The sequence below is a fragment of the Lepidochelys kempii genome, chromosome 10 (assembly GCF_965140285.1).
Source record: "Lepidochelys kempii isolate rLepKem1 chromosome 10, rLepKem1.hap1, whole genome shotgun sequence".
Lineage (NCBI taxonomy): Eukaryota > Metazoa > Chordata > Testudines > Cheloniidae > Lepidochelys > Lepidochelys kempii.
Window position 1 is genome coordinate 51,546,337 of NC_136389.1, and position 22,255 is coordinate 51,568,591.

General features: G+C 40.5%; 2 protein-coding genes across 3 annotated transcripts in view; both read left to right on the top strand.

The window, feature by feature from the left end:
- Positions 1–5,344, top strand: part of TBC1D2B (TBC1 domain family member 2B) — a 63,112-nt gene extending 57,768 nt beyond the window's left edge. Inside the window, exon 13 of the mRNA XM_073303558.2 lies at positions 1,911–5,344. Coding sequence (XP_073159659.2) covers positions 1,911–2,106 — 196 coding nt within the window. The 3' untranslated portion in view covers positions 2,107–5,344. The remainder of the gene's footprint in view (positions 1–1,910) is intronic.
- Positions 5,345–15,541: 10,197 nt separating this feature from the next.
- The window catches only part of DAPK2 (death associated protein kinase 2), an 89,890-nt gene continuing 83,176 nt past the window's right edge, over positions 15,542–22,255 (top strand). For both annotated transcript variants that reach the window (XM_073303561.2, XM_073303560.2), the window contains exon 1: positions 15,542–15,614. The gene's annotated coding sequence lies outside the window, so the exon portion shown is untranslated. The remainder of the gene's footprint in view (positions 15,615–22,255) is intronic.

Sequence of the window (22,255 nt, forward strand, 5' to 3'; positions counted from 1 at the left end):
GCAACAGAAAGATAAATGGAATTAGTGCTTACTAAACCTGAGCCTTTTGAGTATTCCAGGAATTTTTAACCTATAATCTCCTTTGAATTAAAATGACTTTCCGCAACAACACTGCCAGAAACTGATGTTTGCAGACTGAATTGTTGTCCCTCCCTAATTTAAACAGTGGTGCTCTTTTCTTTGAGATAATGTCAATCTTGAGGCTTACAAGACTTGTCAAGCTGGACCTTCTTTTTTTTACAAATGTGTATAACACCTAGTGATGGAATTCAATTTTGATTTTTAAAATCGGATTACTGCAGCTCCCACAGAAACCTTTTTGTATTACCAAGGCATGTTTACTAAACCAGATTGGCTTAAGTCTGGAAAACTTGGGGCCCCAACTATTTACTTTTTTTAAATTATATTCCTTTTATTTTAGGGATGGCAGACTGACATTCTCAGATGGTTTAAGTTAAGGCACATATTGGTGTACAAAAGCTTTGTAATACATGCGCACTGCGTTCTATTTTTTAAATCCCATTCTGTATTTGACTTTAAAATGGACACTCTATGAAAATATTTTATAGTAGTACAGTGCCACCTTGTGGATTTAAGCTGAATTGATTAATTTAAAAATCAATCTTTGTAAAATAAGATACATGATTCATGCCCTTCTAGCCTCTCAAGTTCACCATTTTGCAATTTACTTTTAAAAAGTATATTTTTGAACTTGTAAAGCTAAGTGATTTAAAAAATGTAGAAAAATGATTATTCTAGATGTGAGTCCAGTCTTGTGAAAAAACACACATCCTATTCATAATACAGAAAAGATAGACATTCAGTTATGTGATTCCTGGACATTTTCAAGAGGCTGGAATAATTAATGGGCACTAACACATTTCTGAAGTTTAAGCTGCCTAATTGGAAAAGTCCCGACTAATGTGTGCATTGGTGCAGCTTCAGAATAATGTACAGGGAAATAAGAGTTGTATACCTAATTGTCTCACTATGATAAAATTGTACCTTAGATAACCTGTTTTAGAGTATATATTTAGTGAGAGGTTATTGATGTTTGTGTGCATAGAAGCAAGGAAATTACTGTTTCAACCTATAAGACCTCTGAGTCTTCTACAATATGAATGTAGGAAAATCCCAGCCTTTCAATCTGTAAACTGCAGACCATCTTAAGAGAAGCTAGCTAATTTCAGTAACAGTTGGGATCAATTTCTCAGGTGCTCAAATGAGCTATTATGGGGAAAATGAGAACTTCAGATATGATCATTAAAGATGTTTTATCACAGTTGCAGATCAGCAATATTGCTTATTCTCCTACAAGAATAGGCTAAATAGAATTATAGTACTTTTTTTTAATACAGAAACTGGTGCAGTACTTTCTGGAGCCATGAAATGCAGAATGCAACTGTTGTTGTAGCCCATTTATTTTGAAAGTGCAGTGCATTTAGACTCGTACAGTAACCTAATGTCAGATTTCTCAAGGCAATAGTATTGAATTAATTTCAGCAGAACTAAAGCAGAAGATCTGAAATAAGGAATATTTAGGAAATAAATATTCAGTAACCACCCTGGTTGACGAAACTCTTGTTAATCAAAGCTTGGTTACACCTCCTGCCACAATGTTTCAATGTCCTTAAAACCATAGCATAGTGTAGACTTGGCAGCTGCTTCTGCAGTCTGGCCAGCATTTAAGGGGAGATTCTGTAACTAAAGTTGTCATTTAAAAACTGCTTCTTTTCCAAAGCTACCTTGAAATTTCAGCATTTCACCCAAGACACACCAGGTACATGGGGAGAGCTATGCCAGAGATTCATTTTGCACCTTTTATAAAGCACTAAAGTGAATGAAGCTTAAAACTGCCATTAAAAGCCATAGATCCTGTTGTGATCGTCTAATGCTAGGTAATCTTTCAGGAAACTGATCAGCATTGCTTTTGGGGATCTGAATCCTTTCCCGCTGCGTCAGATCAGGAACCGGAGGACCTACCACCTGGAGAAAGTGCGCTTGGAGCTAACTGAACTTGAAGCCATTCGTGAGGACTTCCTGCGTGAACGGGAGACCAGCCTAGACAAAAGGGACCTTATTAGTGATGACGAAGAAGATAGTTGAGAGAATTCTTTGACTTGCGCTCTCTTTTTGGAATCGTGACCAAAGCTTATTGAATGGGGTAACTTCAAATACACTTCTATTTTATTAATCCTTTAAAACTGAATGTTAAATAGTAGCATTTGGAAATATGCAGGACAGATTTCCAAACCTCAGCACTTTCTTTCAAAAATATTGTTTTGTATCGGAGGCCAAACAGTTCTGTTTACACCTGTGTTCGTGCCACTGTATAGAGCACTTAAAAATTAGTCTTTCAATCAGTTAAACAGATGAGTTGCCAGTTGTTCTTCTGAAGTGCCTCGTCACAGTGCCTGTATGTGAAGAAGTAGCATAGAAAAGTCCTTGCTCTTTTAATCTACCATTTTGTCTCATTTCTGAACTTGTATATTATACTGAACATAGTTATAAATTTGCATAGCACAGCCCCACAACATAAAAAGACCTCATTTTTCAATTTCAGGCAGATGCACAAAACTGTCTTTCATAGTATTGTCATGAACAAATCAACCATTATTTCTGTTACAGCTGAGAGGGTATGGAATGGAACACAGCAAGAGCTTTCACGTTGTTCTGTTTCTCTAAAGGCAGCATGAAAAAGGGATAGCTAAAAAGAAAGTGTGTGTGTGCATATATATATATACTTTAAATGAGTGTTTGTTTTTTATTTTATCTTTCAGACTACTTTAATTACAGTGCAAAACATAATGGTTGTATTTATTTTGAACAGCTGTTTTATATTATCAGATTCCCCTTAATGCAGAGGGAAATGTCCATCATGTTCTGCCATTTAATCTTTTTGTTTTTCTTCTGGCCACAACTTCTCAAAAAATGACAAGCAGCTGTTAAGGAGATGGAGTTCACCACAGGAGTCCCACAAACATGTAGCAGATTTTCTGTTGCTTATGTTGTAACGTTTGTTTTTTAATAAGTCCTATTCTTCTCTCTGTTTGGGGTCTATACTAGGATGATGTTTGGATTTTAGAAAAGCACCCAAGGGAACAACTTTTTTCATGAATAAAAACTATACATTGCAATGTTTACATTACAGTATTCTTAGAAAGGAAAACAAATTTTAGAAGTGCATCAGAGCAATCTAAAGGCCACAGAGCCTGTGAAGAAGTTGGTTAACATTCTTTTTTTGTGGAAATAAACCCTATACACACTTCCAAAAACATGCTGCTGTGAATGCTGTATGCATATGTATCCACAAGAGAGCTCAGGAAACAGACAGTGTTATTCCCCTAGCATTGTCTCTGGCATTGTGACTATGAATAGCTTGTTGGGTACCACTGTTTCACTTTGTGATGTACGCTGTTAGAAGGTTAGCTAGAGAACCTGATGGATTTTTCTTGCTTTGTTCTTATTCTGTTTAGGTTTGTTTGATAGTCTTCTTTCCCAAGCTTTTCCCAGCTTTTCAATCATCAGAATGTCTGTTTGATCTAAACATTACCTTTGTGAGGGCAACATAAAATAAGAAGTCAAACAAAAGTAATTAAATATCTCTCTCTCTCTCAAAGGTGTTTTCCTTTCCTTGGCAATAAAGCAGTGAGAATTGCAGTAGCAGTTTAAAGTATCAGATTTCAATAACCTTCCATTCAGCCGTTAGATGGTATATTTATTTACTCTTCTATTTCAGTCCTATTCGTGTAAAAAAGGTTAGAATATTGTGGGAGGAGTGGGGTGGTATTTCACAACACTTTTTTTCTTTCTTTTTTTTTTTTTAATTTCTGTTGGCTTGGCTGAAACTTGGTTAAAGATATTTTGCTTTTCAACAAATATTTCCTTTATACAGAAATTGTCCGGTGTTAAGCCTGAACAGAATAAGATCAACGCATATCATGTAACTTGAAAATCCTGGTTAGATATATATTGAAAGACTTGTTTGTTTGTTTGTTTAACTAGCAAAACATATAAGTTCAAATACGCAACAAGCCCTTATGCTTATTAGAGAAAACTGGAATGATCTTCAGAATTATTTCAGTTGTGTTTTAAAACATTTCTAGCATGAATAGTACAAGCAGTAAATTTCTTACTTGCACCTCTTGCCTTATACTTGAATTTACTAGGCAAGTTTTTCATATTATTGCATGTTCTGTATTTCTGTTATACTTACTACTACAATGAGTATTTGAATATACAAATCAGACCAACTTTTTAAATGTTCTGATTGTTTGCTGTCAGTGTCTTGGAGGAGCTGGTCTCTAACCAGATCTGTGTCTCTACTTCTTTTAAAAAAATTTTCAAGCGTTAAATGAAATCCGTCCATTTTTGTAAACTTGTTTAAGTTCTTCCTTAGCATAGCAACGTTGAAAATACTAGGTTGGAACATTTTGCTAGCCTACCATTTGTTGAGATCTTGCTATTTTGAGCCTTAATTACAGACCAGTTAAGTGATGTTACAAACGTTTTCAAACTGAATGCACAAAAGCCCTCAGGTGATGAAGAGAAAACTGTTAACTTCTGAATCGCTGTTCAGGATGTTCCCCATAGCTGACAAGTTTATGGAGGAGTAGAGATGACTTGCAATGTTGCAGGCCCCTTCCTTGTAAGAAATGATGTTGCTGATGGTTAAATTTAATTTCTTGTGTTCCTGCAGTTTGTATTAAATGTTATTGCTGGGGTATAAAAGTTGTACAGTAACATTGAATGACTGTTTACTGTTTTGAACTGCAAGTATGTAAAATCTGATACACAGATACCATTTGTTCAAATTGTTTTGTTGGGTACCATATGTGAAATGAGTTGGTGGCTTCAGTCAGGTTTCCTGTAGCCTGGTGCTTACATCTCAATTGGCATCCTTGCTGCTGTCTTGGGCAGAAGGGCCAAAAATTTAAAAGGACAATAAAGACTGAACTGTACTCTCATTCCTAGAAATCCCTGCAGAACAGGAGTGAGGTGCATATAGTAGGAGGCAGTGGCAGGGGAAGGTTGCTTTGCTATTGTCCATCCTGCTCTGTGGCCAAATAAAGGGTTTTGAGTGTTGCTTAATCTGGTGGCTTTCAAGAGCACTAATGTTCACCTTTTTAAATGAACACGCAAGGTTACACACATTCAGTATCTTCATCAGGTGACATCAGACACATATGGAGTGACCTTCAAAAGCTGGGATGTGTCAACAAATAATATTAACATTATAGGACCAACTTTCAAAACAGTGCATGAGGATTTAAGTGTGCATCCCTGCCATTGTTTTGGAAATAAACCCCTTAATGAAAATAATAAAGATCAACTTAAAAATTGATGACCAAATATCTTTTTGTATGTTTAACATCTTGTTTAGTGCTTTCATGTCTCTTCACTACAACACTTTTACAGACTTTAAAAAATAATTTCAAGGTTATGTACATATGTGCAAAATATTTGTTATGCATGGCTCACATTGTGTGTTTATGTAAACCAAGCCACTAAATTAAAATCCTGCAGACTATTCTTCCCTCACCCATTATGCATGATTCAAAACACAAAGTAACTTGTAAAAAATGTTGTCTTCTGTTACATTATACAGAGAAATATGGTGCATTATAAATCTTAGCTATTATTAGGACTGCACAGTATTCCCTTTCCACCTATGCGTACAGTATTATAATCCAGTATTATTGGATAGGTTCTTTTACCAATTAAAATTATATATGTAGTTAAGGAGAAAGAATTTGCTTTTTCATTGTTCTTCTGTAGGTGTACAGGTATGTACACATAGTAGGGTGTCTGAGCAATAAGAATAGGATTTTGTGGTTTGAAACAGCTAGAGTAAGAGCATTCTTGAATTTGACAAATAAGTCATGTTCACAATCCATGCCAGTTTGTTCTGTTAAACTGTTGAGAAATGAAACTAGTCACTTTTTCTACTCTGGAGCTATATACAGATGTTTAAATAAAACTTAGTACCCATATTTCATAAACAATCAATGGTACATGGTATAATCACTTTCAATCACAAAACTTAACTGATCTTATTTTGCTAAAGATTATTGTAAGATTGAAAGAAAAATAAACCATTTATTACTTTGCATTATAATTTGGCTTGAGTTTATTTTTAATAAACGTATGTGCTGGAGCCATTAAAACTTCTAGAAGAGGAATACATTTTGACACTCGAAGTCCTTTAAAAGTCAGATCATCAATTCTGAGTTTTAGTGGAACACTCTCGTCTAGGGCTGGAGCAAGTATTGTCTGACTGTAATTGTTCTGGAATGAAGGAAAAGAAAGCAAACAGAACAAGGGAATGAGAGTGTGAGAATCATATTACAGGAATTCTCTTTAATGAAATTTCTCTTGTCTGAATTAATCAAAACAACTGGCATTTCATGCAATTTTGAAGACTGTTCACCTATGCCAGAAGTACTGGAGGCACTGGATGTGGCTTAATTAGGCCGCAACTTTATTCTTAACTGTGTGGGAATACACAGCAGATAAAAGTGTACAGTGAAAGTAATTCCATTATTGTCCCTGGGGGGAGGGATTCCATCAGCTCTCTCCTTAACCCATCCTGGACCCCAGCCAACCTGTTGCTGGGACCTCATCATCCCCTCCCTTGAATGAGAATTGGGGGAAGTTATAAAGGAGGAGGGGTTGGCTCTCTGCCGTGCCAGTCATAGGAGTCCCGAACCCCCCGTTTCTGTTCCTTTATCAATCCATTTTATCTGAGTGCTGTATCCCTTCCCTATGCAGTACCTTCACTGGATGTCTGCCCTACCTTTACATAATGAGTTTTGACATCATAGCCTAACTCCCATTTAATGTTCACCCCAACTAAGCTCCCCTGAATACTTTCTAGGGAAGGTGAAATAACCCCCACTTTGCCTTGGCCAATCTGGCGGTGAGGGAAAAATTCCTTCCCAGCCTGCTTGAGAAAGGAGCAACTAGTGTAATGCCCACAGCACATCCTGACAACCTGGTATTTGACCACTTCCATGGGTGGGGCGGTGGGTGCTGCTCTGCCTAGCCCAGATAAAAGAGAGCTTTTCCTACCCAGCATGGACCTATATAGTACCTCCTCTCTTCCAGTCACCTCGGGGGGAGGGATGCTGACCTGCTCTGTGGCTGCTGTAAAAATCACTCCATGCCTCTCTAACCCTTTAAAGAGGTACGTACCTTCTCTGATAAGCCCAACAACGACCTCTCCTGCTTAATGTGCAGTATGGTTATATATCTAGACTAGTATACGCTAGCTTTACACTTCTAGCACATAACGATTTGGTTTTGTATTTGCTGATTCAGCAAAGTACTTAAGCATGTGCTATGCTTTAAACACCTGTTTAAAATACCTTGCTGAATCAGGGCCTTAGCCAGTGGCCTGCAGGTTTCAGGAGTAAATACATGCACACTTTCCAAAAAAAAAAAAAAATAATAAAGTCTTGTAATAGGTGAGATTCTTAACATGAAACTTTTTATTTAAGGTAGGTACCTTATTTAAGCTGGTACCATCTTGTTAATTTTTCACAGTCATGCAAGGTCACTATCTGATTTTTCTCGGTCTCTTCTGATTATGGTTGGAATACAAATGACATATAACACTAGATGTCTCCATCAAGTTGTGAGTTTAGTTCATAATAAATAAGCCACTCTTGAGCTCTTCTTTTTTCAGTGAAAGAACAGAGAGGGGACAGAAGGACTTTTGTGGCATTCAGTCAAATTATTGTTTTTCTCAACTTGTTAATCATACACAATCAACATTCAACTCCAATTTTGGCTTTAGATGGCATTTTATAAATTGTGCAGTGTCTGACCATCCATTCCTGATCATAGGAACATGAGCTTTTCTAACAGTAGTGCCTCTGCACCCTTTTAAAAATAACACACATACATAACATGATAATGGACCTTCCTAAATCAGTATTGGCTAATTAAAAAAACTCCCACTTCTTTAGTTTTGCTGTGAAAACTTCTTGCCTTAAGAACTGAGGGCGGGGGGGGGGGGGGGAGAGGGTTCTGTCAGCCAAGAAGGTGACAAACCTCAATGCAACGTTAAAGTCTGAAGCCTAGATAGACTTCAAACATTCAATGTGAGCTGATTATCACTCACGTGCACCTGTAGGCATAATCGGTACTACTCATTCAAAGGCATGTTTGTATTGTAGATTGAATATGTATTTTCATGCCTGAGCGTGCATGTACTGGTACAATACATTCAGTGTTTAAGACAGAATGAGTATCTTCTGTCCTTGACCAACTTTCAAGGCTGTAGCTTCCTCCCCAGATTACGTTTTGGAGCCAGTTTACAGTGACACTGATGGAAGGCTTTAAAGCTGCATAAGCATCTTAAACCAATCTACAGCCTTAAATTAGTTTTATAAACTTAAATATATAAGACCTACAAAGTGTATGTGTGAGGAGGGTGTGGAATTGGGTTTGTGTCCTTTTTTTCCCGGTTTGCTTCTTTAAAACATTTTGAACAGCTATTTTTTCGGTTGACCTGTCTGCAATAAGCATGGTTAGACTCTTTTCACTTTCCCTTAAGTTTAAAATGGCTACAGGGCTTTTGCTCAAGCTTCCCAGAAAAATTCATCTTCAGGCAGAGTCTGATCTTGAAAAACATCTACCTGAAGTTGGAACTGTTTCGCAACCAAGAGCTATAGTGGCTGTGAATGATCCAAGGGGGCAGAAGGGAAAGAAGAGAACTTTATTCTACAGTAATCTAATTTTCCTTGAATAATGCAGTTTATTCTGTGTTTCTTACATTGATTGTAAGGTAAGCTATTTTGGAACTGAAAAGTTCAGTATTTAAAGGCTGTTTTTTGTGCATGATGCAGTGGGGTATGGAAAAGTTTCTGTAGAAGAGCAAACATGAAATTTTGGATTTGAACTTGGAAGATCCAAACTGCAAACGTGTATGTTACACCAGAATTTTCAAAGATATTTAGGAGTCCATGGGATTTTCAACACCCCTAAGCAGGTCAGGCACCTAACTAATACCATAATCTCAATGGGAGTTAAGAACCTACCTTGTGTAGGGGGCTTTGAAAATTCCATAGACCCCGAAATACCTTTTGAAAGTCTGACCCGAACTCTCATTTAAATTTAAAAAAAAAAAAAAAAGAGGAGTACTTGTGGCACCTTAGAGACTAACAAATTTATTTGAGCATAAGCTTTCGTGAGCTACAGAAGTGAGCTGTAGCTCACGAAAGCTTATGCTCAAATAAATTTGTTAGTCTCTAAGGTGCCACAAGTCCTCCTTTTCTTTTTGTGAATACAGACCAACACGGCTGCTACTCTGAAACCTCTCATTTAAGTGTGTGCTAGTTAGGTGCGTAATCTGCTTAAGTGCTTTTGAAAATACTACTAGTTGCCTAAATAAGTTTGGAAAATCTGTCCCAAAGCCCCTTTTTCAAAAAATAATTAGTAGTCTAAGTCTCATTGACTTTTAATGAGATTTAAATTCTGAAACATCTATGCCACTTTGAAAATTGGACTTAGGAGCCTAAAATCACTTAAGCAGTTTTGAAAATGTTACCTGTTGCTAGGGCTGTCCCCTTCAACAGTGTTATGCAACCAGTTATGGTTGTATGGCTAGCATGATCACTTTATTTCAGTTGATAGGATGTTAGCTTTGTCAGAGCACAGTAGGCTCTTAAAGTGTGGGAGCTCATTCAACTGGGAAATCTCTGCTAATCACAAGACACGGTAAAGGATAAAGAAGAGCATCTGAGACAGAACGTGGCTGTAGGTGGCCTAAGGACCTTCTGTGCTGAAGATGGTAATCTGAAGGGATAAGGCGTAACCAGCGCTGGCATTCAGATGCTTCAGTAAATTGCACAGAGGTGATGTCCTGACTCAGGATAAACATTTTCTGAAATTTCTTTTTCTTTAGTTGAAAAGCCATTTTTAAAAATAAAAAAATATTAATATTTGTATTGCAGCAGCACCTCTGAGCCCCTGTGTTGGGGTAGGATTGCATTGTGCTAGGCATTGTACAGACAAAATTTTTATATGAAAATTTTTTTTGACTAGCTTTACAGCTTGGTTTAAAAGACTTGGAAAGAAGAGGAAGTAAAACAGCTGGGAAAAACCTTCAGCCAAAAGAACTTACAAGAAGAGTGGACACAGATGAGCATTAGTATCATAAGAGCTAATGAATGCAATGTCAGAATTTTGGGGATGCTCTGTATTAGGAAAGTCTGGCAGATACAACCTGTATTCTGAAAACATCCTGGTTTAGTGTGACACCGAATTTTCATGTTGAAAAGTTGAGTCTTTTTAGATTTAATAGGCAGCCAGAGTTGTCATTATTGTTTAAGAACTGCAGTGCTTTAAGGAGCCATGTAGGCCAGTAAGACAGTAAGTGAAATGAGCATGTATAAATTCGATTAGCCAGTTCAGTTAAAAAACAAAACTGCAGTTTGATGCTCATGTTTACATATGCAAATACTTTGCCTTGAAGCTCTTATCATGAACATGTCTAATAAAAGGCCAAAGCAAATATGCTCAAATACTAGTGAAAAATCATATGTGACAAATAATTGTACCCTTAATAGGAATTATTTTTATATGATTTTATCTGTATGCCCACTGTTATGTACTTTTGTCTAAAAATTGTAGGTAACCCAGTTAAAAAGCACTGTGGCGTCTTTGAACCTCTGGAGTGGCACAAACTAGCCATAGTTAGCCCGAGGATCTGCCCCAGTGTCTTGGGTGAAAGGGAAGAGTCACTTCTAACTGGAGAAGAGCAGAAGTTCACTGGGGACCTCGTTATACCAATCTCTTTTACCAGGATTTCACCCCTAGGCTGGGATTTTCTAATCTAAAGCATTTAGCACTGTTCTAACTCTGCTCCCACTTGACTTCAGTGCTTTAGAAAATCCCACCCCTTCGCCCACCCAACCTTATCAAACCAGGCTTTCAATAAAAAAATAAAAGACTAAAACAATTGTGTGATCATATTGATTATAGTGAAGTCTTCAGTACTGGAAGTTTTTATTTCACTCAGATAGTACAAACAACGGGCATACTGGACCTTGAATATTTTTCCCAGGGAAGCAGAAAGACTAAAGGTTAAAGAAAAGCCAAAGGCAAGCTACCAAATTGGTATTTCGTCATCCTGGGAAGGAGCTATTCTGAAAAATTATACCCATTGGTTGCAGCATGGCAGCTATCATCTCCTGCTTTAAATGTTGCCCATTTCCCATTTTAAGACACTGTTTTCAGTTGCTTTTAATTTTGTCAGTCTCTAAACCATTTGGGCTAAAATTTTCCATGCTGGGTGTCTGCTTCAGGCTGATGTTTTTTAATCATTTCAGCCAAAAGTGTTCAGATTCAGCCATTTCTGAGAACAAACTAGGGGAAAATGCATTGTTTTACCCATATTAAAAATTTCTGGTGACCTATTTTTAAAAAAACTCTAGCACACCCCACCCCACCCGACCCCTGCTTCGGTGCAGTAGGGACTTGAAATTTGGCTGTGGAGAAAGAGGGCCTCTGTGTCCAAGATGTGCCTTTTGTTGTTTTAGTGAAAATCTGCCAAAATTTGGCCTAGTTCTAAGGCTCAATAGAGATTTGCTAGAACTTTGCATCTTAATTCCTTAAGATTCTAGCCACATTGAGTATGATCCAGACGAAGATGAGCTGAACAGGACTTTCACTGCAGGGACCTGTGGAAAAGCTAGAATGTGGTTGTTTAAAGGCTGTATCGTCATGCATATGTACAAGGTGACGAAAATAAGATTGCAAAGCCAACCTTTGTTCTGGCATTTCGTAACTTTTGAGCCCTTGACTTTGCAACCTTAATAATGTTTTAACACGGCTTTTGTGCATGTGTGTGTGTAACTTGTAACATCTCCAACATAATATTTTATAACCCCTTCAAATACAAGAGGAAATTACACTTGAAGCGATAGTTAAAGGCACTGTCAATATTCTGTAAGTGACACACAGATGGTGCTTTCTTGGTCGGTCCATATCAAGTTTGAACTCTCCTTTAGGAATGTAGGATATGTGCTTCCTTTTCTGTCACTTCCTAAATGAGATGAGATAAGGGATGTGTGTGACAGAGCATGGCCCATAAAGAGAGAGCAAATGCTGACCTCCAAAGCTCAGTGCTTTATGGGGCTGCTCAGTACCAGAAATGTGCTGCCTCTTTTGAGATCCATTCAAATTGCAGAGTTCTCTTTCCTGTCGTACTGTCTTGCATGCACATGACATCTCTCAGCAATTGGAACACTATCTCTGCAATTGGAGCATGATCTCTACAATTAAGTCTTTTTCACAGGATCCATAACAGCCATGAAACATTAGAGTAGAATAATGTGTCATACAGAGAGGCATCTCTGGACCTTAAAGCAGTTTGCTAATGTCTATCTAAGGCAGTGGTCCCCAAACATTTTACCTCATGCCTCCTTTTACCCCTGTTGGTGCTCCCCCAGCCAGGAGTGAGGCCATGGCTCTGGGAGAGGGGATGCAGACAGTGGTAAGGAGTCTGAGGCTGGGACCACAATTGGGGGTGGGAGTGGACCCTCAGCCTGCAACTGTGGCTGGGCAGCCACGACCCCAGGCTGAGCTCCCTGGGCAGCCCGGGTGCAGGGCTGGCAGCTGGGACCAGGAGCAGAGCTGCATGGTGGTCCCTTCCTGCCCCATGTGGGGACTGGTCTGGGCCCCAGATGGGCTCCCCTGAACATTACTCCATGCCCCCCTGGGGGGGGGGTGCCCCACAGATTGAAGATCTCTGATCTAAGGGCTTTGAGAGCCTTTGATGGGTTTATATAAATGATAGAAGGGCAAGTTTTTCTATTGAGGTAAGATCTAGATAGTTTTTTACAAACCCACTGGACCATACTTTGCATAGGATCTATTTCCAGCAGGCTGTCAAAGATAAATTTAATTGAGATCTAAGGTTATGGTTGCACAGTGTTCTTTTAAATTAAGATTAATACTATGTGCTGCACAGAAATGTACCTTTTGCAGTGGTCAGAATTGACTGAAATAGGAACAGAAGCTCTTACTGCAGCAGCCAAGGAAGGGGGGTGTATACAAGCCCCAGAGAAGAGGGGAGCTCCTTCTTATTCTAACCCTTAATCTTTTATATTTATTGCTTTGGATTAAAGCGTAGAGGTTAGAGGTGGAAAAGATCTGTTTAGAGCCAGTCCACCCCTGCTTGCAATGTAGGCTATAGGTGCCAACTTGATCAGGCCTCAGAGTTAGACTCCTCAATGTAATAGAGTGGGTAGGGAAAGCTCACCCAGGTTTGAAAAGCCATTGCAATTTTAAGTGTCAGTACAATGCATGTTATTTTGTCACCTTCCCTTCCAGCCATGTCCAAACAAAAGGCAAAAGATTTCCATGAGTGTCTTTATTCCTCTGATAACTAACATGGCTTTTGTCATAAGGGTGTTTCAAGCTATCAGATGACAACCTCAGCACTGAGGCTGGAGAATCTGGATTCCTCCAGAGGCCTGTTAGAGCCTTTAGAATCCCTCCCCATTTCCTCCTCCTCCATCTTTCCCCATTCCAACCTCATTTGATGCAGCTACTTTCGTTTTGGATTTGGGGAACTGGGTGGAACTTCCTCAAAGGCCATGAACACCACTCCTTAATCAGCTAGAAGGGGTCGCAGTTGAATTCTACTGCCAAGGAGGAAGGAGATAGGCTGGGACCAGGAATGAAGCCAAGTCTTCCGAACTGCAATGCAGAGCACTGCCTCGAGGCTGGCTCCAGTTCAATAATGTGACAGAGTGAAATGATTTTGAAATTCATTATATCTGATCCTAGGAATTTTTGAAGGGGAATAAGCCCAATGCTTGGAGAGACAGAAGCCAGCATGCCCCATGCAAGTTTCTCTCTAAAACTGGTATGTACCCAACTGGAAATGAAGGCAAACTGGCATTGATGTTCAGTTCCAGCTTGTTCATTACAAATGATGCATATGTATTATTAATGTTTTCTGGGATTAGATGTTAACCTACAATGCTTCTGGCTCTCATGGTTGCAGAGAAAAGCTTGAAAACATTAACCCTAAATGCTCAACAACCAAAAAGCAAATAAAAAGAACCTAAAATGTATTTTTCAAATCTTGTGATTTTTAAACCAATCTCGTGATTTTGTGGAGCTTCCTGGCTAATGATTTTTGAACACATGGAATCAGCAATACTGGGACACTTGTAAAATAGTCACACAAAAGGACTCTTTTTAGAAAGGGTGTATGATGTCACTACTGTAGCTTCAGATTCACAAGTGATTGGGCATATTCCTCAAGGGAGACTATATGAGTGTTCTGAGTGAGTTTATCACAAAACACTGCATTTTGAGCAAAAGTACTGTTCTGATGGGGTCAATGGTCATTTGTCTCTGTTCTTCCCTACAAGCATGGTTCCCACACTGAGCACTCCTTCCAGTGGGTTGTTTGTTCCTAGCAAACAGGGAAAATGCTACTCTCTATACCAATATATCCTGAACAAACATTTTGTAGTTCTAAAGCAACCCATATGTTTTGATGGGTGAAATGACACATTGCAGATATGCTGAAAGACGTTCCAGGGACAGCAGATAATAATCTGAGAGGGCCTGGGCACGTTTGTCTGGATTGATGAATTTTCATAGCAATTCTACACATGCCTACTTACAACATTAAGCACAAGTTGTATTAGCCTTATTCTCATTTGGTATTTGTTGAGCACCAACAAAGTGCTCTGTGCTGTACAAGGCACAAATCCAGAGAAAATCCTTGCCTGGGAGAGTGAGCTCTGTGTGGCTCCTCCAAAGCTTGTCTCTCTCACCAACAGAAGTTGGTTCAATAAAAGATATTACCTTGTCTCTCTAATCTACAACACAGACATTCACCAACCTGGCTAATGGGGGTAGATGGGGAATAGTTTAATTTCTTCCTCTAATTGTCAGGAACTCACTCACAAAATAGGTTCTTTCCAAACTAATCATCTAGATGTTTAAAAACCCCATAAATGACCAGAGCCTGGTGCCACCCTTTAACACCCCCTCTACCCCAGGCATGGATGGATCAGTGTGCATTTGGGTCACTTGCACAGGGCCCCCAGCTCAGGTGACTCCTGACCACCAGAAAAGCCTCCAAGACAAAGCCCGGAGTGGCGCTGACCCCGTGTGCCACGTTCCAACACCACTGCCATGGACCTGGCCTGGCCGCCCCCAGCGGACGGAGGGTGGCCTCGGGCCTGGCACTTGGCCCCACCACCGCTACTGCAACCAGGCCCCAAAGAGAGCTCCCAGGCCCCCGCAGAAAGGTGGGGTGCGGGCCTCATTTCCATAGTGCACAGGGCTCCAAACCTCTTGGCACTGCCCGTCCCCCAGCCGCCCAAAGGCGCTTTCTGGGGCATCTCAGCTCAGTGAGGGGGCGCAGGGCCTGAGCGCTCCCAGGAGGGGGCTGGTGGGACGCGGCTGCTGCAGTCCGGCAGGGGGCGCCCTCAGCTCACCATCCCGCAGGGCTCGCCCGCAGCCGCGACCTGACACTGGCGGAGCGGCTCCTCCCCGCTGCCGGCAGCGGGAGTCGGCTGGAGCGGCGCGCAGGGGGAGTAGCCGGCAGCATCAGCGCCTGGACACTGCGGCTCCCCAGGGTGAGTAGCGCCCGCCCCGGGCCCCGCCGCGAGCCGACTCCGCTCCCTGCCCCGCGCCCTCCGGCCGGCGCCTAGTGCAGGCGGCTGGGCTGCCTGGCCCCCGCCGAAGCAGCGAGGGTTCGTCCCTGCGTCTCCTTGGCACAGCTCCCCGGGCGGGGGCTGTCCAGCCTGCGTCCCCAGTGCGCCCTGCTCCCCGGGCTGAGAGCGGCGTGGCGGGCTGCCCCTCCGGCCTGGGTCGGCACCTGCTGCTGGGCTTTCTCGGTGGGGGGCTCTGGAGGTGCAGCAGGGCTCGGCCCGCCAGTGCCCCCGCGAGCTCACTGGCAGCGCAGCGCCGGGCTCGGCTCCTGAGCGTCTGCCCTGCCCTGCCCTGGTCGCGGTGCCTTCCCAGGTACGGGGGTGAGGCTGGACCCAGGGCAGGGGAGGGGGTGGTTTATCCATCTGGTGCCTTCTCCTGCTTGTGGCCTTTAGGGAGGGGAGGAAAGGAAATAGGTGACCGGTGGGTTCTGCAGAGGTGCCAGGGGACACTGTGTTGCTGTGCACGTGGTGCTCCCAGGAATGGGCAACAGCTGACAAAGCCGAGAAAGGAAAAGCAGGGGAGCTTAACAGGCTGGACTTTATCAAGCCCTTCCTAGAAGGTGGAAGATCATCATAACACCTGTCTCCGATCATCCTGTTAGCTTCCCAAATTAAGAGGTTTCAGCTATACAGGATTGGGCTAAAGCATCAGCCTAATAATCTCTGCACAGGTGTCACACTTAGAATGCACCTACTATGCCAATATGCTGTAACTCCGGGATATGGCAATGGGTGAAAAATGGATCTGCAGCATAGTAATCCAAAGGGCGGGCCAAAAAAAAATTTTTTTTGGTAGTCCATGCATTCTCAGAATGAGCATTATGCAGCTAGGTCCTACTAAAATCCTTCTTGTTCTGGCTTTTGCCCCACTTCACTTATGCCCCTTATAGTTTTCCTCTGTCTTCTTTAGCTTTTTCTCAAATTAGAGGTTTTTTGCTACTTAATTTTCCTTTAAGCAGCCATTGTGGAAAAGCACTTCTGTACAGGTTCATGACATTCTTGCTACTAGATCCCATCTACACTGGACTTCAAACAGAGTTAAGGACCCAAACATAAACGTTGTTCCACCTAGATTTGTTTTTAGCATAGGCTGATGGGCCAGTGGGGGGGTGGGATTAGAACTGTGTTTAAAAAGTGTGTTGTAGACTAGGCTGGTTTAATACACTGGCTTTGTTTCTAACCCATTGGGTGGTGGTGACCTCATGCACACATCCACTCTTTGAGACCTCTTCATAAATTCTACTTGTGTCCTCAGCCTTGTTTGTTTATGACTTGCAGGAATGTGGGGTGGATCCCTTCATTTTTTATTTCCATACAAACAGGGGTAGGAACTATTGGATTGTTGGTATCTGAGACAGTGAGTCAGAAACAGAATATCAGGATGCAGCACAGTGCACACTTGACTGAACACCCTAGGCTGTCTCGCTTTAGGGGAAGATCAAGATCAAAGGAATGAGATTTCCCCATCTAGGGTTGTGATGGCTGCCATCCTGGTTTATACATCAGGGATTGAACTGGGGACGTTCACAGATGAAGAGCTAAAGCACGCTAGCTTGGGGTTATAACAGGTTCCTATCATCCACAGACTGGGCACAGAGGGAGACTTGTAACATACTCAGCAGCGGGTTCATGGGCACACGGGTAAAGAGCTTGTCTGAGATGCCCTGACCGTCCTCCAGAGGTGGGCCCAGGCTTCATTTGGCCTTCACTGGTCCATGTGGCCAAAGTTCATAGAGCGTGCAAGCCAAATCGTGTTTGACTTCAGGGTAGAAAAATTTAATAGTCAAAATCCCGTTATGTTTATCACTTGTGATAACAAAAGACTTGAAGGCAGCCTACTCAGGAATAGAGAGGTGGGTTGCAATTCCATGCTTGTCCATTCCAAGACCCATTATGTATCAAGTCTAGAGCTTTCCCCTGCTGTCTGTCTAGGCATTTATATTCATTGCTATGGCATCATCCAAAAACCTTAGGATCAGTTACAATGGCAATCCAGGCAATCCTTGTCTCTGTTGACCCATAATTAGCTGCAGAGAGGACAGGATAGCCACTCATTGCGGAAGTGGAAGGGGTTTGAACTGCAGTGTGTGATCAGCCACCACAAACCTAAATATTCCAGAGTAACTTGGGAGAATGGAAAGGGGGGGTCTCTTGAGAACTAGTGGCAACAATAAGGGTGATTCTAAAACAAGACTTGGTTACATTGAGTTACTGGCACGTCTGGAATGTACCATTCAGAGATGTCTGGATAATAAGTAGTAGAAGTGGCTGAAAATTTCCTGACAAAGGTTTTTTTTTATATAGAAAAATAGGGGTTTGGTGAAAACTAGATTATTCATGGGAAAACATCTTTGACTTGCAAAAGTTAGAAATCTGGCAAAGTGGAGAAAAACTACTTTTTCACACCTTTTTACTCTTGTATTTAAATAGGTTTTCCCCATTTTCTCTCAGTTTGTTACAGTCTTCCAACCTTTTCCAGTGGAAAAAAGGAGGAAAAATAAATGGAGGTGGAGGAAGCACATAAACACCAAAAACTCAAATGTTATAATCCTATTTTTGGAGTTTAAAAATCAGAAGTAGATGACATTTGAAATCTAAATGAAATTTTATGTTTATTTCAGTATATCAGTTTGCAACAATTTGCGTTCAGCCCCAAAATTTTGATGAAGATATTTTTCCTGTGAAACATTCCATGCAGGAAAAATCTAGTTCTAATTGTTGTGGTTGTTTACCATATGTAATGTAAAATGAGGCCACAGAAGTAGCTTCTCTGATTTCAGCACTAGGTTCAGAGAGAGACTTCATGTCATGTGTATTTGGGAAAGTGAAATTGTTTGGCAAATAAATGGAGAACATATCCAAGGGAAGAATCCTGCACCCTCTGGGGTCAGGCCAAATGATCTAATAGAGTTTAGACATTTTCCAGATCTAATTTCTATCATCCCACTAGGATTGAATGGTTGGCATTTATTATGGATTTATCATGTGCAGGCCAGTCATTACTTGTCACCTCCCTAGAATAATTAAGTGACTACAGAAAGAAGCCTTGTCTACATGGGAAAGTTTCTCCAGTTACACAGGATAGTCCTGTGATATAACCCCCTCGTGTCACTTGTTCTGGTGCATTGTTCAGTTTAGTTTAAACACCTTTCCGAGCAACATTAGATAAACTGGAAAATGAGTTGCATACTGGAGTATTAGTGTCTGCCCACCGGGATAATACTCATATGACAATATCAGTTCAAATTCACACCTTATGTTATACAGAAAAAGCTATCCTGTGTGGACAAGGCCTGTTTTATGATATAATAGAACTCATGAATGTAAAATAAAAAAGGAAAGGGATACCTTTTAATGGTTAGAGCCACTGACTTGCTGGCCATAGGCCAATCACTTAAATTCTCTCCCTTGGTTTTCTCATCTGTAAAATGAGAATAACACCATTCTGACTCACTGAGGTATAGAGGCTTATTTGTTTGTAAAGTGTTTTGAATTCCTGAGTTAAAAAGTACTATAATACTCTGAACTAGTATTAAAGCTCCATTACCACTACTGATGCTGCTGAATAGAGATTATTCTGCAGATTAAAATCTATTTTTAAAAAGTGTTCCTGGTATTTACTTTAGTTAACGCCTTTTACCTAAATATCAGGGCACACGGTGCTACTTGTTGCACAGAAAAGAAAATCTGAAAGAGAATGCATTTATGCACATACAGTGTCCAACCAAACCAGAGGAGAAAAATGAAGAAGGCTATATCCTCTGCTGAGGTCACTGCTGCACATTAGATGCAGCAGAGGTATCTGGATAACCTTTTTCGCACAATAAAATCCTTTCAAACATCAGTAATTGAATCTTAGTTTAAAATTAGCCCTGATCCAAAGCCCACTGGGAGTCAATAGACTCCCATCAACTTTTAAATGTGCTTTGGATTAGAGCCAAAATGAATAAAATGATCATAGCCCAATGCATCACGAATGGTTTTTGTGTAGAACTGCCTGAGAAATATTGGAATAAAAATAGATTGGCAGAAAATACAATAGATTATTTCTGCTTTTCCAGGATATTGTGTATGCCTTGGTGTTTAAATCAACCAAATCTGAGTGCCCAACCCTGATTCAGCTGACTTGGTTTCACTAGTTGACCTAAGGAAAAATTGACCACCTGATTAAAAAAGTATTAAGGTTCTCATCCCTTCTTTGGTTTGATTGTGCTCCAAACCTCTGAATGCATCATAACAAAAATGGCATAATCTAGTTCTTTGAGTATGGGAGAAATCTTCATAATTTTCTAGAATTACCACAGAATATCTGGCGATAGTTCTTTTTATGAACAGTAAATGCCACTTGAGAGTGGAATATTTCATTCCAAAGGCATTTTAACACCATGAAGGTCATTTTATGCTAGCTTCCCCGCCCCATGCCTCCATATTTGCTAATGACAGGCAATTTGGTTCCTCAAGTGTGTGATTTATTTTGGGCTTTTACTACAGTTACTGCTGGGTGAGAGCCAGTGAGGCCTATCTGCAGAAGTAATGTGGAGTGGAGGGTTTTACAGAATAGGCTGTAGTGATAGAATGGGAAACGCCAACATATCAAAGATTGTAAGGTTTGTAGGTTGGAGGTTGTAAACTCTTTGGGGCAGTTTATAAAATGGAGTTCCGGTCCTGACTGAGACATTTGGATGCTACTACAGTATATAATACCTGTGGGAAGGCTTGCTGGTTTGACCTTCTGGAAGAAAGACGTGCTTCAAAGATCAAGAGAGAAGCTGGTTTCTTTAGTCACTTCAGAAATAGATGAGCAAATTATAAAGCTATAGAAACAAGGAAGCTCTAACCAGCAAGTCTGGGTTTTCTTTTTGTATGTGGCTACCACTGTGATGTGTTCAAATCAGGCAAAACTTCCACTTGATAACCTCAGGGGAGATGAGTAAATGGTCAGTTGACAGGACCTAGCTGTTTCCCCAGAGGTGTCTTGGGCAAGTTCTTCATTTTTAGAGCAGTATTTTCAACTTGTCCCTCCATGTCACAGTCCAGTGTCTCTTTCAGGGCAATGGTATTTTTTTTTAGCTTTGTTTGCAGTAATGTTGTTGTTAGGCTTACATCTTGGATTGTGATAAAGGGAGCAATCAACCTAAGGGAATTACATTCTTTTGACAAGTCTCAGCAGAGTTTAGTACTGTAATAGATAAGTCTCTTCCCAGAAATGCCTTGCCATTAGTTGCGAACTGCTGCACACGCTTAGAACTTTCTCCTGAAAAGTGATATGAACACGGTATAAGGGTTGGGTTTTCAAAAGTCGTCAAGTTGCCTTTATTCTGCTCCTAAAAAAGTCAGGAGGGGCTGAGTTAGGTAAGCACTGAGCACTTCTGAAAATCCCATCTTAACATCTATGAATAAAATATTTTCTCAGAATGGAAATATGTACTGTTGTACACTGCACGCCTTACAAGCTTTTTTTTAAGACACCCAACACAAGGTAGTAAACTTGTTTCTTTAAGCCCTAAGCAGAGCTGATCTTAGAACTTTTTTGAGGAGACGAAAGAATTGCCTGAGGGATACACTAGTTTGGGTGAAGCTGCTAGTGAGCTGTTTATTTTCAGCTGGAGGAGAGAGGTTTTTATGCCAGTAGTGGGATTAGATTTGGGGAGAAGAAAACAAAATAGTAAACAATGAACAAAATAACAGATTACTGAACCTTTCAGAATGCTCAACATGTAGTAATGGTAATCAACAAGGGAGATTAAGATCTCTGAAGGTGAATGGAGATGGAAAGGGAGAATAAGAGATAGAAGCCCTTTTTGCTCATCTAGTCCACCCTTGTCAGCAGCACAGAATTGTTCCCAACTGTATATTTTTCTAGTGCTTTATCCATTCTAGTTTTAAATGTCTTCAGTGTTGGGATTTCCATTGTTTCCCTTAGGTTCTACTACACTGTAAAATAGTGACCCATCATTATTTGGGAAAGGGTCAAAAGAGGATTTAGGGAACAAATGAGCTACATTTCAGCATCTCAAACTTGGGAATTGCAGAAAGGCAATTCTGTAGAGCATTTACTAAAATATGAATGGATAATGGACATTAGGCATGGGCATATAACAGGGCAATCCTGATCAGTTAGACAGCTGGAGTGCTTATCGTATATTATTGAAACGGTAAGGAAAGGAAAATGAATGATCTCAAAATTCATCTGGATCTCAAAATACTAAGAAAATAGTATTGTACAAAAGCATGCACAACAAAGATGTTAAATGTAGCATCTAGTAAGAGCTATTGGAATGTATTAAATAGTTATGGAAAAGGCTGGAATAGCAGAGGAGGATACCAGATACTGGTTCTCTTCCTCCCTTTGCAAGGATCAGTTGAGTTGGACTTTTTAAAAAAAGGATCTGTAATCTTATTTGCATCCCTTCATTTACTGATAAGGTTTTATGAGTGTAAATGTTAGTCATAGTTCACTATTCAGGTTAAGGGTTGATGTGACATTCAGACAGGAATCTTTCCTCTTGAGACTAGGGGTCACTGAGAGTAATTGTAGGCCCAACATATAAGCTTTGTTAAAACAG